The 15,497-nt window shown below is 32.9% G+C and overlaps 1 protein-coding gene across 3 annotated transcripts in view; it reads left to right on the top strand.

Moving 5' to 3' along the window:
- The window catches only part of LOC106461579 (tubulin epsilon chain-like), an 84,190-nt gene that overhangs the window by 61,269 nt on the left and 7,424 nt on the right, over positions 1-15,497 (top strand). For all 3 annotated transcript variants that reach the window (XM_022388584.1, XM_022388583.1, XM_022388586.1), the window contains one exon: positions 13,897-14,099. In XM_022388584.1, the coding sequence (XP_022244292.1) occupies positions 13,897-14,099 (203 nt within the window). The remainder of the gene's footprint in view (positions 1-13,896; positions 14,100-15,497) is intronic.

The following is a 15,497-nucleotide window of genomic DNA, read 5'->3' as shown; positions in this document are numbered from 1 at the left end:
TCCTAGTATTTAGTCAAATACAATGACATTTCAATAACCATGTATTACAATATATATATATATATATATATATATTGAAATCACATAATAATGATAATAAATCGGTTTAACTCTTCAGTACAGGGTTGGTCAATGTGATGACCTCGTAACCATTTTGTGCTTGTTATAGTTTTCATGCTATAACTTTTAAATTAGGAAAGAATTTCCCGCCATCTGCTGACAACATTTCATCAGGTCCATCATCCTTATTCAATGATTTGAAATTCTTTAATATGTAAATTGGTGTTTTGAGAACTGTATAAATAAGTGTTATTTTGCAAAACAGTACACTCCTGATGATGACGCAAGATATACGTCGAAACATGTAGAGTGTCTGAGATTGTTTTCCAGTCACGTTGGGGATTTTATCACTTTTTAACCTTGTACAGTAAGCTATTATTTTAATATTTTATTTTAATAATTTGGAGACTGGAAACAATCTCATTTTATTGAATTGTGTAAAAAATAATCGTTGTTTTTAAATAAAACTTTTTAGTTTTCAAAAATAAGAAGTTAGTTTGAAATGGCTGAAAATTTCAGTGTGGAAGAGTTTTCGGAAGCAGAATTTATGAAAAGAGAAGAACTTTCGAGGTTGAGAAAATGTATCCATAAAGGCAAAAAATTTTGGAAAATTTGGAATTAGGCCTAGCTAATTTCAATAAATACAAGAGAAAAGACTATCGATGATGAGGAAGTTGATATTATGTATAATAACACAGTAGATGAGTCACAAATTGAAAATACTAACTGAATCTTCAAATTTTGAAAATGTGCAAAATCCAAATCTGACTTTTGAACAGATTATAGATATAAAAAAAGCTTGAATTTGAACAAAGACAAGAAGCTGAAGATTGCAAATTTGAACAATTATTAAGATTTGAAGAGAAAAACAGTAAGAGAAATTAGAATAAAAGAGATCCAAGCTCGAGGTCAAAGAAGTTGTTCTAGATCTGGAGATCAGGCTGGTGGATATGGAAAAACTGTTAACAATGCTAGGAAGTACCTTCCCTCTTTCAATGAGAATGATGTTGATAATTTCATTTTAGTTTTTTGAGAAAATATGTATACTCATCAAAGTTCCTAGAGATAAATGGTCTATGTTATTGCAATCAAAATTAACATGGAAAGCTCCAGAGGTTTTTTCAGTTTTAAATCTTGAAGAAACATGAACAAATCTCAGAGAAATACAGGCAAAATGTTAGACAAAGTACTAAATTATCTACTGTGTCATATGTTGACGTTGCTAGACACAAAGAAGTAGAGTTAGAAAAATAGCTTAAATTTAAATCTGTGGACAAAGACTGAAAAATGTAGACAACTCATTTTGATCAAAGAATTTCTGTACAGGGCACCTTTTAATGTCAAGTTACATACTGAAGATAAAAAAGTTGAGACTTTGTCAGATGCTACAAAAATTGGTTGATGAGTTTGTTTTGATTCACAATTCAGTTTGATCCAAAAATTCAAACTTCAAAAATTGTGGAAATTCTGGTTTTATTGCTAGCAAAGACAAAGAGAATGAACAAGACAAATCAGGTTAATCAAAATAACACAAATTCTGAAAGAAAAGTTGAAAACTCAAACATTTGTTATTATTGTAAGAGACCTTTCCATTTGAAATCAATTTATTCAAAACTAGAATACAAGAAAAACCTTGAACAGTCCGAAAATAAGACTAAACCTAAAGGAAGTAATTTTTACAAGTCAGTTAGCTCTAATGGATCCAAGTGCATGACAGTTTTGGAACCTGAACCTTTGGGTTTTGATCGCTTTATGGACAAAGGGATTCTTTCATTTAGTAATGCTAGTCATTCTGTTGTTTGTGTCCCATTGCCCATTACTTTGTTTAGAGATACTGGAGCAGCTCAAACTTTGTTAAAACAAAGTTCAGTTCTGGAAAATATGCTGTCCCCCCGAGGGTAAAAGTATTTTGATGCAGGGAATCTGTGATGATTACACTTCTGTACCTATGTATAGGATCCACTTAGAAAATGATTATGTTACTGTTCCTGTAACATTTGGACTTGTTGCTGAACTGCCCATTGAAGGAGTTTCATTAGTTTTAGGAAATGATGTTGCAGGCAACTAGGTTCATTTCATGCTGATTGTGTAGGATGTTCATGTTGGAGATGAGAAGACGGAGGACCTGAACATGGCTTTTCTAGAAATATTTCCATCTTGTGCTGTTACTAGGTCACAGACTATGACTTGTCAGGAGTCTGATTGCAAATGTCAGGCTAAGTTGGATAAAAATTCAGACCCTAATGACAGTTTTGGTTTGAGCACTACATTTTTTGTAGATTTAGAATTTGGAGACAAATTAGTTCCTTCATAGAAATTTAGGGTGAATAAGCAAACTTTGATTGAGAGACAATAAAAGGATCTGAGTTTTATTCCTCTCCAAGAGGAAGTCATCTCAGAACAGGAAGTAGAGAAACACCCTGTTTGTTATTACTTTCAGGATGGCGTGTCGATGAGGAAGTGGAGGGATGTTAAAACTCCTGCTAATGAGATTTTGCAAACTAGAAACCAAATTGTTGTACCTGAAGTTTACAGACAGGAAATTATGTCTTCAGCTGGACATCTTGGAGTTTGAAAAACTAAGTTGAGAATCATGCAGCATTTATGTTGGCCTGGACTAGGGAAAGATGTAGCTGAATTCTTGTAAAACATGAAAAACTTGTCAAATAGTTGAAAAACTCGTATTAAAATTTGTAAAGCACCTTTGAAACCTATTCCTTCTGTCAAAGAACCATTCTGTAGAGTTAATGTAAATATTGCAAGTCCCTTCAAAAATAGATTTTTGTTGACAATCTTGGATCAGGCAACTAGGTATCCCAAAGCTATTCCTATCAAAGTAATTTCTGCTACCACTGTTGCTGAAGGATTGATTAATTTTTTCTCCCATTTTGATGAACCGAGGAAAATTCAAAGTGATCAATGTAGTAATTTTCTGCCACAGGTTTTCCAGGAAATCTTGAAAAAATTGTGCATCAAGACACTTAGGTTGACAAGTTACCATCCTCAGAGTCAGGGAGCACTTGAACGTTATCATCAAGTTTTGAAAAACATGCTCAGGAATTTTTGTTTGGAACACAAAGAAGATTGGGACTTAGGGACACCGTTAATTTTCTTTGCTACAAGGGAAGTTCCTATTAAGTTTGTTGGAATTTCTAGTTTTGACATGATCTTTGCTCACAATGTTGCTCAAAGACAGCTGGTTGGAAAATAAAGGAGACCATTCTAATATCCTGGATTACATTTCAGATTTTAAGGAAAGATTGAATGCAGCAGTGGACACAATTCACAAATATTTATTAGTGAGTCAAGAAAAAATTAAAACTTGGTATGACCATAAAAGTCAGGCTAGATCTTTTGAAATCAGAAGTAAAGTCTTGGCATTGCTACCTATTCCAGGTAGTCCCTTGAAGGCTAGATTTTGAGGACCTTACAAAATTGTTAAAGAATTGAATGATTTGTATTACGTTATTGAAACTCCCAATCCTAGAAAAAACATGCGAGTATGTCACATAAAAATGTTGAAGCCATATTTTTAGTATGAGTCACCAAAACTCTTTACTGTTGCAGTAGTCGAGGCTGAAAATACATGTGAAGTTAAATCAGACTCAGAATTTGGATGTTGATTTTAGACTGCAAAATTCTAAAGCACTTTCAAGAAACAAATCAGGGAATTTTGAGATGGAGTTTCTTTCTCCAACAATTAAATTTAGAAATAAAGCATATTGCGGAAAAAGAAATCGTGTTGGCAAATGCTTCATCCAGAGTGTAAATTCTAAATATATTTTAAATAATATTATTTTGTATATTGAGCAAGGTTACTCTCTGGAAATATTGTAAAAAAAAATGTTTTCTATTTGAAATTAATTTTTCCCTTGAAGGGGGAAGAGATGTTATGATGTTGTATTTTTGTAAAACTTATTTGTGAGACACTGTAGGTGTATCGCCTGATCAGTGATGTGTAACTAACAGTTTTTAGCATGCATTATCTCCGTAATGTTTTTTTGGGGTTTTATATAAAAAGTCTCAAGTTTCCATTAGTTAGACAGAAGAGAAGGAGTGTTTTTTAAGAAGTTTAATTTAGTTTAGTTTGAGCAGCCATTTTAGACATAGATTTCTGTAACTTGAAAGAGTTTTTGAACCTAGATGTTAATAGTAGGTTTTTCTTATAAGCTATCATTAGCTTTTCGTTTACGACTAAAGAGTTTGTACGTTTAAGAATTAGTCTTAACTTTTGTAACATTTGTAAGCCTTGTGCTTTTTGAGAACTGTTGAAAAGTGTTTTTGAAAATATTGACAAGTTTTGGTGCAGTGGACATTGGAACAGTGAACGTTTTGTAACTGTTAATCTAGCATGAATTGGAACTTTGAATTTACAACCTGAAGCTGAATTTTGACATAATACGTGTGAAGTTATTACATTGAATTGGAGAGACAGTTCCTACGTGGACCTACCAAGAAATAGTGATTTTCTTTTTTGTGTATTGTATACTTTTGTAAATTATTGTATATAAGTTTTAAGTATTATACAGTATGGCAATATGGGATTGTAATAACATAATGACATTGTGAAATATCTCTGAAGATGCAGCTTTTATGGTGTCATGACAGATGAGTCGTGATCTAAGACTTGAAAAAAAGCTAATCATTTATATAAAATATGTGCATGAAGGCAATGTTGAGGCATCCTACCTAGGAAGTGTAAAGCTTGGTGATGCCAAAGCCCATACAATTACCCAAGATTTGGAGGATTTCTTTGATAAATTAGGAGTAGGCATGAAAATTTAGTAAGCTTATGTACAGATGGTGCTGCTACTATGGTAGGTTACAGAGCTGGTGTAGATATGTAAATAAAGTCAAAGTTCTTCCCATTTGTCACACAGACACACTACATGGCCTACAAACTTGCATTGGAGTGTGTTGATGTCATCAAAAACATTAAACTACTTGAAATCTTCAAATCAAGATTCAACAGTTTTTATTATTTCTTTAACAGCATTGTAGTACGAACTGCAAAAACTGCATAACATTCAGAGCATTTTGAATGACACAGAATTCCAAATCAAAGAACCACACACACTGTGAGATGATTGAGCATGAGAAGTGCAGTTAATGCTGTATATCATAGTTATCCTTCTGTTATAGCAATATCTTGTGAACTAGGTACAACAGATACAATAGCTAAATCACTTCACAAATACTTTAACAGCACTAAAAATTACAAGCCTCATGTTAGATGTCCATAATGAAATTCAGGTTTTAAGTTGTGGATTTCAACAGGAAAAACTGGTATTCAGTCAAATGAAACCAGTAGTTGAATATACTTTAGGAGAGTTGGATGAGCTAAAGAAAGGTTGTGAAAATTACAGGGAGATGGTTAGCACTTTAGAACAGAATAATGGGTGTATGAACAGTGTAAAATTTTCTGTTTCAGAAGGGTCTCATATGGAAGTGAAGCAGCTGAGTAGTAAATACACAGACAGACTTCATTTGAACATCACTGATTGCTTAACACAACAAGATGGGAACATCATCCATAATCATGGATCCCTAATTGAACCTTCAGTTTTTGATTAAGAACTAACAGATGGGGCTATTACTGATCTTGCAGATTTTTATGGAACCAATAGACTCATGAAAATTTCAAATGATGCTGGGAAGGACACTGAAACTGAAGTGATGCCCGTGCTTTAGAAAAATTATTTGATACAAAGTGAATGGACTAGGGTCAAGGTCATATTCAAAGGCACATAAGAAAAATCAAAAACTTTTATGTAAAAGAATTACTAAATCTTTAAACTCATAATTTTTTGTGTATTCTGCCAGAATTATTTTCATGCTTTCTTAGTAATTATCACCATATCTTATAAAACTTCAATCTTCATAATTTTGTGGATAATAACCTGATTTGGATGCTGGCAGTGCCTGCTCAGGTTTAAGGAATTAAACTGCATGGTGCTCAATTTCCTAATATGTCAAAATTGTTTCTAATAGCTTTATACTTTTTGGTAACAAACATTGATTGTAAAAGAGCCATTTCTGTACAAAACGGGCTCAAGCAAAATTCAGTTGCTCATTGAAGGTTGAAAAGATAAACTGTTTAATGAGAATTGTAATATTAGGCTCAGAAATTAAAATGTGGGACACTGCTAAGAACAGAAGAACGATGAGGCTTTCACAACCATACAAGCAGAGAATTAATAAAATTAAAAATAAATAACTGTATAAATTATGTGTGTGTATTTTTGTACTATCTTGAGGCCAAATACACAATAAGATAATACTGACACATTCAAACTCTTATAAATGATTCAGCTGCATTGCTATATAAACCAGCATACAGATGCTTGTTCATGATACTGAAGTATTGACTTCCTTTGGCAGATACTGATAGAGCCCAAATTTGATCAGTACTGTACTGATCATGGCAAAAATTATCTGGAGCACTGCCCTTTCTTTCTTTGCCTTACTTGTTTTGAAGAGTTTTAAAAACCAGGGCAAACCTTCCTCAACAGTACTTGTCTGTTCTGGCACTTACTTGCATGTTCCCTCCTTTTTCACAATACTGTATAACAGTTCATGGTGAGAGAGGACTATCAAGGAAACCATGACTTGTTCAACTCGTATATTCAACAAGGTTTAGGCCTCAACCTTTGTCACACTAGCCTTGTTTATATTCATTGTTAAGCCAAATGGAGAGGGACTGGTAGAATTTATTTCTAAGTGAAAGTTCCTTTTTAATTCTTGGGTCATTTCCTTCCCAAATAAAGCTCTTCAGTGTGATTTTATCCTCTGGTTTTTATTGTTTACAAATGAGCCAAAGATTGAAAACCAAATATTGATCTGTCTATTCTGAATTCTCATTTTTGGGCATTCCATTTCAATAAAGTATCAGATATTCTCCTATTTTGATGCATCTGGAAGGACCTTTGGATAATGTGGCAGATGCATACATCCATGTACTGATTCATCAAGACAACTGAAGGTACAATCACTTTGTTAATGAAGATTGGATTTTTTCAAGGCCAGGCTTCTTCCTTTTAACTTTTTGCTCCAGGTGTGTCAATTTGATGTGTCCAGTATTTTAAGATCACTAATTTAATTTACTGAATCAAATTATATGAAACTTGGTATAAACTTTCTGAATAATATCAGGTTACTGTATTGGAAAAAATCAAATATTCTAATAATTTGATTTATTCTTTTTTAAATATTTAGCTTTAGAAATTCCAAAAATTCTATTATGAAAACACTTAAAACCAAAAAGGTAAAATACTATCTTTATTCATAGACTTTATCTTTTTTTGTTGTTTGCATAAAACCTTATAAATATTTCAAAGAAAGTTTTTTGATAAAATAAATATTTTGTTCTTATTCTAATAACAGCATACATAATTTTCATGTGTGCACTTATGTTCACTGATGTATGCAATGAAAGTAACTTAAAAATGTGAATAACTTAAAAATGTATAAACAAGGAAGTAAAATTGGATTTCTTTTATATTAATCAATATATTTATCTTTGCCTTTGAAGTTGTTACATAGCTGTTCAAAATTTTAATAAATACTGTATGATCATTAAGTTTTCTGTGGTCACACATTCTCATGCAACAAATTAGGCTACCATACTTGCTAACTAAATATCCTTACCTGAAGTCTTAATATATGAAAATATTTCTATTTCTTCCAATATAACATACTGTTATGACAGCGGAAGTCACGTGACGCTAGTAACACATCATGATATTCTTGAAGGTTCGTGAATGCTCGAGTGTTTACTAGATGTGCGGTATTCTTGTATATAAGTGCACCAAACAATGGAATTGAATTGCAGACAGAGATAGAGACGGACAATTGAGTCAAGCGCGGTAGTAGGCGTGAATCGTTCGTTGTGAATTACAGCATTTGTTAAGTTATTAAAGTGACTGTGGAAATTAAGTGTATTGCAAAAGAATAAACTAGTTTTATTTAAGAAAGGACTTGTATCGCTGAAGTTCTTCTGAAAGAATTTTTACGAGTAATTAACAAACGACCAGAGACATTACAATACTATAATAGAAATCCATTATCAGCAACAAGAAAAACATTATAAAAACTTTAGAAATTCCTAAGTCTCTAAATAGTTTGCAACTTTTTAAAGAATACTCTGTTCAACTTTGAAGTGTAAAGGTACCATTGCAGAGGGAGAAAGTTGATGTGAGGAATCATTGGCAAGTTGCTTGCATAGCCTTGAAGTTTAACTTTCCCATTTATACTGGTTGTTAGCAAGAACACATTTCTTTAAAAGCTGAGATATATATGCCTATTTATGAAGGCCTTTGTAGAAGGCACAATACGTGTGAGCTTTACCAGTAAATTTATAGTTCAGCTTAAAATGCCCATAGTAGGTGGAAATCTATGTAGTTTTCTTTGTAATTTTGTATAATTCATTTGTAGTTAAAAATGAGAGTCTTAACAGCTATTAGGATAGAAAAACAAAAACAAAAAACATACCATACGAGTTCAGACATTAAAGAAATGAAAGTTTGGGCATTTTTAAAATTTCTATTTATAAAAGTAACAATATAGCAGCTACAATAGTGCATTTAGAGTAATGTTGCATAACAACAACAGTAAAAGAGTTAAAATGGTCTTACATAAAATGGCCCAATACATTTTAACCAACCTTGTGAACTTAAAATAGGCATTTTTAAAATTGGTATTTATAAAAGTAACAATATAGCAGCTACAATAGTGCATTTAGAGTAATGTTGCATAACAACAATAGTAAAAGAGTTAAAATGGCCTTACATAAAATGGCCCAATACATTTTAACCAACCTTGTAAACTTAATCTACTTTTGTCAGCTAGATATCAACTTCTGTTATTATTTGAAAAACTGGCTTATCCTTTATTTTACCATGGGCCTAGCCATTGGGGATCTGCTGAAGGTATTAGCCATGATCATACAGATAGGGTAGATAATTAAGACCCACCTCATTTCATTCGGACTTAGCATAAGAATCCTCATCCATGACAGGTGCTTTATGAGCTTGCAATCACAACTGACTCATCTCTAGGGGTTATAAACAATCTATTGAATAGATAATAATAGTAATAATGGATTTAAAATAGAATGTCAATTTTGCCAAACTAGTCAGTTAATAAAATATTTTAAGTAATTTTTCTATTAATATTTCATTATCATTTTACAGTGTTTTATAGTTAGTTATTTTTTAAGAGATGTAATTTATTTTCATTCTAGAAATTTTTATCATATTTAACTAAAAACAGTGGTGTCAGATTCTGAGGGGCCCTGCATCTGATGTGTTTGATACTGCTTTTGATCACTACTGTGCCCTTTTTTTGGTCTTCAGTTTTAGGTCTCCCTCACCAGCAAATGGTTGTCTTCTCATAGGACTTGATAGGGTTGTTCTTTTATATTTTTTTTGTAATTTCTTTCACCTTGAGTGATATTTGCCAGATCTACCCCATGGTCTTTCAGATACACCTTGAGAACAATTGCCTAGTCTTTAGCATGAAGTTCATCAATAAGGTTCACATTTGAAAGTTTTTATGTTTGATACTTTTAGAACCAATTAATTCAACTTTGCATAGTGCTTTAGTACTTTCATTATAGCAGTGGTTTCCAAACTTTTTTCACTGATGACACTTCACCCACTTACCTCAATTTGTGTGAAACCCTTGCTGTCACATGCAATAATTTTTTTGTAGTTTTTTTTATGTTCTTAATTATTCTTTATTTTGTGAAACTCTCACTACACCCTTAACAACTTTCTATGACACACAATTTCGAAACCATTGCATTATGGGAATGTCTCTAACTTCTTAGCTTCTCAGAAATGGCAGGCACTTCTGTGCTCTATTTGCATAACAGTATTAGTGGATTTAGTTTATTATATTTGAAATTAACATTTTAGAACTAAAATAATATTTGAAATGATATTTATTTCTAATGATTGAATGTAAAAAAATAGAAAAATCAAGAAGTTAGAGAGAAGGGCTTTTAATCAGGTTCACTTTTCCAAAAAAGATGGATTGAGCATTTTGCAGTAACTTATGGCAAACAATTGATTTTGGTCAAGTTGAGGATGCTGAATTCAAAACTTTTTTTTTGCTGCCTGGAAAATGGCTCCATCACCCTCAAAATTGAAAACAAAATGGCCACTATTTACCTCAGGGATTTGGTTATATATCTTTTAATACATAAAGATAAATTTTCTTTTAGTATGCAGTTTGGGTCAACTTGTGAATGCCAAGTTCAAAATTGGTGATTACAAACTTAAATTTTGTCTCTTTCTTCCAAATAAAAAGAAAAACAATCCAAAATAGTACCCCAAAGGTTGCGTTCTTTTAGGAGTATGGGCTGCGATTTCCATGTCTGCATAATTGCATTAAATAGTATCTGGTATGTCTAAATTGAAATGCAAAATCAATGCTCAATAGTAGAGGATAGCTTTTGGTCATATGTTAACTTATAAAATCCATGTTCATGCAATCTCCTACACATATGCTGCCCCACAGTGACGCAACCGGAAATTTTCGAGGAAATTTCATCAACTGCTTCAATAGTTATGGATATTTAAAAGTACTTTAGAAATACTTAGAATAAAAACTTTAATAGTTTCAATACAAGCAAACAAGTTAAGAAAGATATAAAAAGAAAAGGAGGCGACAAGGAGACGCCTGTGTTACGAAATAAGCCTTGAGAAATTAATAAACAAGAACTAGGTTAGACATTCAGAAGTAAATAGCACAACACGTGCACAAGCTGGAGAGGTGAGCCTGGGAAATCAGTGACCCAGGGTCAATAGCAGAGTTAGTAACAGCTATTACATCATAATCAGGAAGTGAACACCAATACATGTGCCAGTTTGATGAAGTGTTAGCCTCGCTTTCTTAGCACTATGGAAGCTACAGAAAAGTTTATATTTAGTGAATCATTTCGGTGCTTTGAACCAGTATTGGTTACAGTACATGGGTGTAGCAGCACAAGTAGATAGGCGGCTGGCTAATACCACTTATCTACGACCAATAACTTGAGAGTTTTGGTTTAGGTTCTGGATTAGCCCGGGAATTGCCCCAAAGCATCCAATAGGAGCACAGGACTACTTGTGGGTGATGCTGTGTCATATTTGGTGGGGTCGCACTAACACTAGGAATGAAAGTTTAAAAACCCATGTCAGAGACTGAAAAATCAGTTCTCCGGACAGCAAAGAAACTCTCCACCAGTTTCCCAGCAGTTCTCTCTAAGAAGAAAAATGAAGCTGAAGTTTTCCAATGTGGCTACAGCCTCCAAAATTCCAACTATACAGTAAGTATAGTCTCTCTCTCTTAATCAGCTAGTGCAAAAAGCATTAAACTTTTTACCAGTAATGTTTTTTGATGATTTGTATGTTAATAGTTTAATAACAAGCAAGTGATTTTAAGAAATTTTTGAGTATTTACTGTTGGTTTGAGACTCATGTTCTTTAGTCTAACTGTAAACTCCTCGAGTTAGCGACTTGTGGCTCCACTCGTCACGACAAATCCTCCAATAAATAAATTTGGTGTAAAGGTTGGTTTTAATCGAATCTCCAACAATTAAGCTCACCTGAGCGCTAACCTTTACAACGGCATTCCAACTTTGTCTTTCGACACTATCATTGCATTGTTGAGCATCTCGTCTTTCACTGACATAGGATCAGATATTCACATACTGGAGGTAAAGAGGACAGAACCAGCTGTAACTGACCATCTTCAAGTACCCAACCGTAATCAGTCACAGGGGAAAGCTCTGAAAATGGAATGGGTGCTTGTAGCCAAATGAGAGCCTGATAGTGTACTCTCATGATATGAAACTTGAGAGAATCACAAGTTGGAGGAAGTCTCAATGCTGAGTATTTTTGAACTGGACCAATACTTTCAGCTTCAAGAGCAGATTCAAAAATTTGACATGCAAAATTTTCAGCATCCTTTATCTTTTCTGATGTCAAAGGGGTAATGTCAAGTCCATGTAGAAGTGCACTGTGCTCAAAAAAGCATCTCAAATCTGATATCTTGCTATGGCCTGCCAAAGAGGATGCTGAGTCATTGCTGCTAAGGGCTTAAAATGGTAGAAGCTTGGACAAAGTGCATAGTAGTGACAAAGCAGAGACAAGGTCATGAATTGGGATGAATTTGGGAAGCTTTCGAGAACTTGCTTTCATCCACAGCTCTTCCCACTGAAGTTTCTCAAAATGAGCGAGTAGCAACAGCAATATATCTGTGTCTTGAGCGTGTATAATAATGACAGAAGTGCTAGAATGGATATAGTTCAATATTATACATGTATTTGCTTCTTCTGGGGAATTTTGAAGGAATGTCACAGTAACATCTGATTGGCTGCAAAAGACTTAACTTTGCTGAAAAAATCCCCTGCACATACAATTACAGGTATTTCAGCTTGTGTTGCTTGCTTTGAAATTTCCACTGATAGGAATTCAACCAATTCAATCTTGTTTCCAGTAACAGCTAAAAAATCTGCCTAGTCATTAGGTAAAGGAACATCGGAAGACCAAATTAACTTTCTGATGGATGTTGGTTTCGTTGCGCCTATCTTGAATGGTGGACTTCACAGGCAAAATTTGATAATGGTCAAAGACAATGTCAAGCTGCTTGAATTTTTCTCCTGTCTTAAAATTCAGTGCACTAAAAACACTAGCAAAATCTTCAAAGATTTTTGTCCCTTGAGGTTTTCTATGGAGATGGACTCCAGACATACCATCAGTGATCAATGTTGTATCTTCGTATGGAGGCAGGCTCTTAGGACAACTGATCTTTTCTGTCAGCTGATCAGCTAGAAGTGACTTTGATCCTGATCTCAAAGAGCCATCCAATGCTGCTAAAGAAAGAGGGACTGGTGACAGTTCATGTTTCATGATTTCATTCACGTCAACAGTTTGTCAAGCTTCATATACAACAACACGTCATCGTAAGAGAGTCCAGTCAGCTTTAATTGTCTTGGTTTTATTCTTTCCTATAACTGAGGCTTTCACTTCATACATGCTAGCAAGGTCTCATAGATTAATTTATTCTAATCCTGCCTAAAAAATTTCAATTTCAGGGTAGTCTGGTAGAGAGCCTGATGAGTAATAAAATCAAATTGGGTATAAGTGCACCCCATACTTGTTGTTAGTGGTGCACAATAATATAGCTAATAAAAATGGGAAACTAAAGTCTTGTAGATTAGTTTACTCTAATCTTGCTAGAAAGAATTACAAGTGCTGCAGCTACTGAGGGTTCCCTCCTGTTTAGTTCAATAAACCATTTAGATCTGTAACAATGCCAGAAAACATTGTGATTAGATGTTTGAGACAAATTTCCCTTCACTTTTTGGGTGTACAAGGTAATGGTCACTGATTTTTTGGGGTTTTTTTGAATGGCCATTTTGTTTTTAAATTTTGAGGATGAAGTAGCCATTTGCCAAGTGGTCAAACAAAATCTTTGAATTTAGCACCCTCAAATTAGCCAAAATCAACTGTTGCCAAAAATTACCCCAAAATGCTTGATGTCAACCACTTTTATAGGTCTGATTCTTGACAAAATCAAGATAATAAGTACAATAATAGTAGAGGTACATATCTTTGTTTGAATTTCATTTTTTTTTTCTTTCAAAATGTTGTTTTAGGTGTCTAAAATGAAAGCATAGAATACTCCATGATTTTATTTCTTACTTTATAACTTTCACTCTACTAATTAAACAATATTTTTTATACTATGCTTTTATACTAAGATTTGTATTAGCAAACATGTTTAAGTAGAAATTTTTAATTTGATTGAAAACATTATTTGTATTTATTTGGTGTTCTATATTTTTAGGCTCTGATAAACATTTGCAATCAGGTTTCTAAAGCTCTTCCACGTAATGCATATAGCACTGGGCAAACTCCAACTAATATTTCTCATCTTAAACAAGAAAGTGTTTTCACCTCATCTCTGGGAGTATTAGCAAAACATTGCAAAGAAAAACCGTTTGATCAGATGAATAACATTGTGGCAAATTTGCTTCTAAATGTCACAAGGTAAGCTTAACAGCTTTGGTTTAAATTACCCAACAGACACATGTCAAAATATGTTTGATTAAATCAAGTTCTCTTTGCAGCCCATCAAGTGAAAATCTGTAATTTGAGGAATTGAATCTAGATTAAAGTTATTTTAGTAACTTGCTTCTCAGGTAACTCTCAAAGGACCACTATGAGTTTAAAGCCTTAGTTGATATATCTGTATTATTAGAAAAATACTTATCATTTGTTATTATGTCATTTATCAACCTAGTGAATAATATCTTGTAAGAAAATTCAACATTTATATCTGAGAAGCTTTATAAGCCAAATATTGTTATTCCCTTTTTTACTATAAGCCAGTTAGGTTTGTATTCCTAAGAATATAAATCTAGTACAGTCCAAGAACTCGTTACTCTCACACTTTCATGTGCTGTAAGTTATATCTTATGACCACAGCATTCATAATGCAAACCAGCCATAACAATATGCAGATTATGAAATTTATCTGTATGCTAAAGATGAACAATATGTTGCATTAGTTATTGTTGTAATTATCAATTATGACTGAAAAGTATGCCTGTAATTAAGCAACTTCTGTATTTAAATACTTATTTTCATTTCAAGAATACACAGAGGATATGTAAAAATACAAGAGAGACAATAGGACATATTTTCTTTTGTAGTAATGGCTTGAATTATGGAATAAGTTAACATGAACATTATCTACTCTTGTGTTTATCTGTTCAGATCAATTTATGTTAATAAAAGATGGAAGTTGCAACAAAACACTTTAAAACCCTGGAAATATTGCTCAATTTTTGCATTATAACCAAAATAAATTGTAGACTTACTATACATACACATGGTTAATAAGTTGCCAATGTATATTTCATAGTATTCCATGGTTATTAACAATTAATTTATAGAAAAATAATTTGCATACTCCTTTTTTTAATAAGTTTCTTTTTTTAAGAATAACAAGTAAAACCTTTGTAGGACCGAAAGGTAGTGAAAAAAAAGATTCATTTGGACTCTAGAGTTAATTTTCTATCTTCTAAGTTTTCCGAAGTGAAGAGGTAAAACATTTCATTTTGGGCAAGAAAAGTAAAACTAGGCGTTCTTCATGACTGCTACCATTTAACTGGTATATACAGCAATGACATGAGGACTGTACAATTTACATGCCTTTTGTGTGTGTTGGTACAATTCTGGAGGAACTGGTCTTAGGATTCAACTAGGTGAATTAATCACAATTATAACTACAAGAAGAAGAATTAGTATAGTACAATGTGAACTTAGGCTATGTAATATTAATTTGTTTCTCTTCCAAGTAAGCATAAAATCAACTGTCCTTAATTTTATTTTTAAGATGAATAATATTGAATCATAATAAAAATGACTTTTCACATTATTGAA

The sequence above is a fragment of the Limulus polyphemus genome, unplaced genomic scaffold, assembly GCF_000517525.1.
Source record: "Limulus polyphemus unplaced genomic scaffold, Limulus_polyphemus-2.1.2 Scaffold991, whole genome shotgun sequence".
Lineage (NCBI taxonomy): Eukaryota > Metazoa > Arthropoda > Merostomata > Xiphosura > Limulidae > Limulus > Limulus polyphemus.
This window is presented reverse-complemented; position numbering and strand designations above follow the sequence as displayed.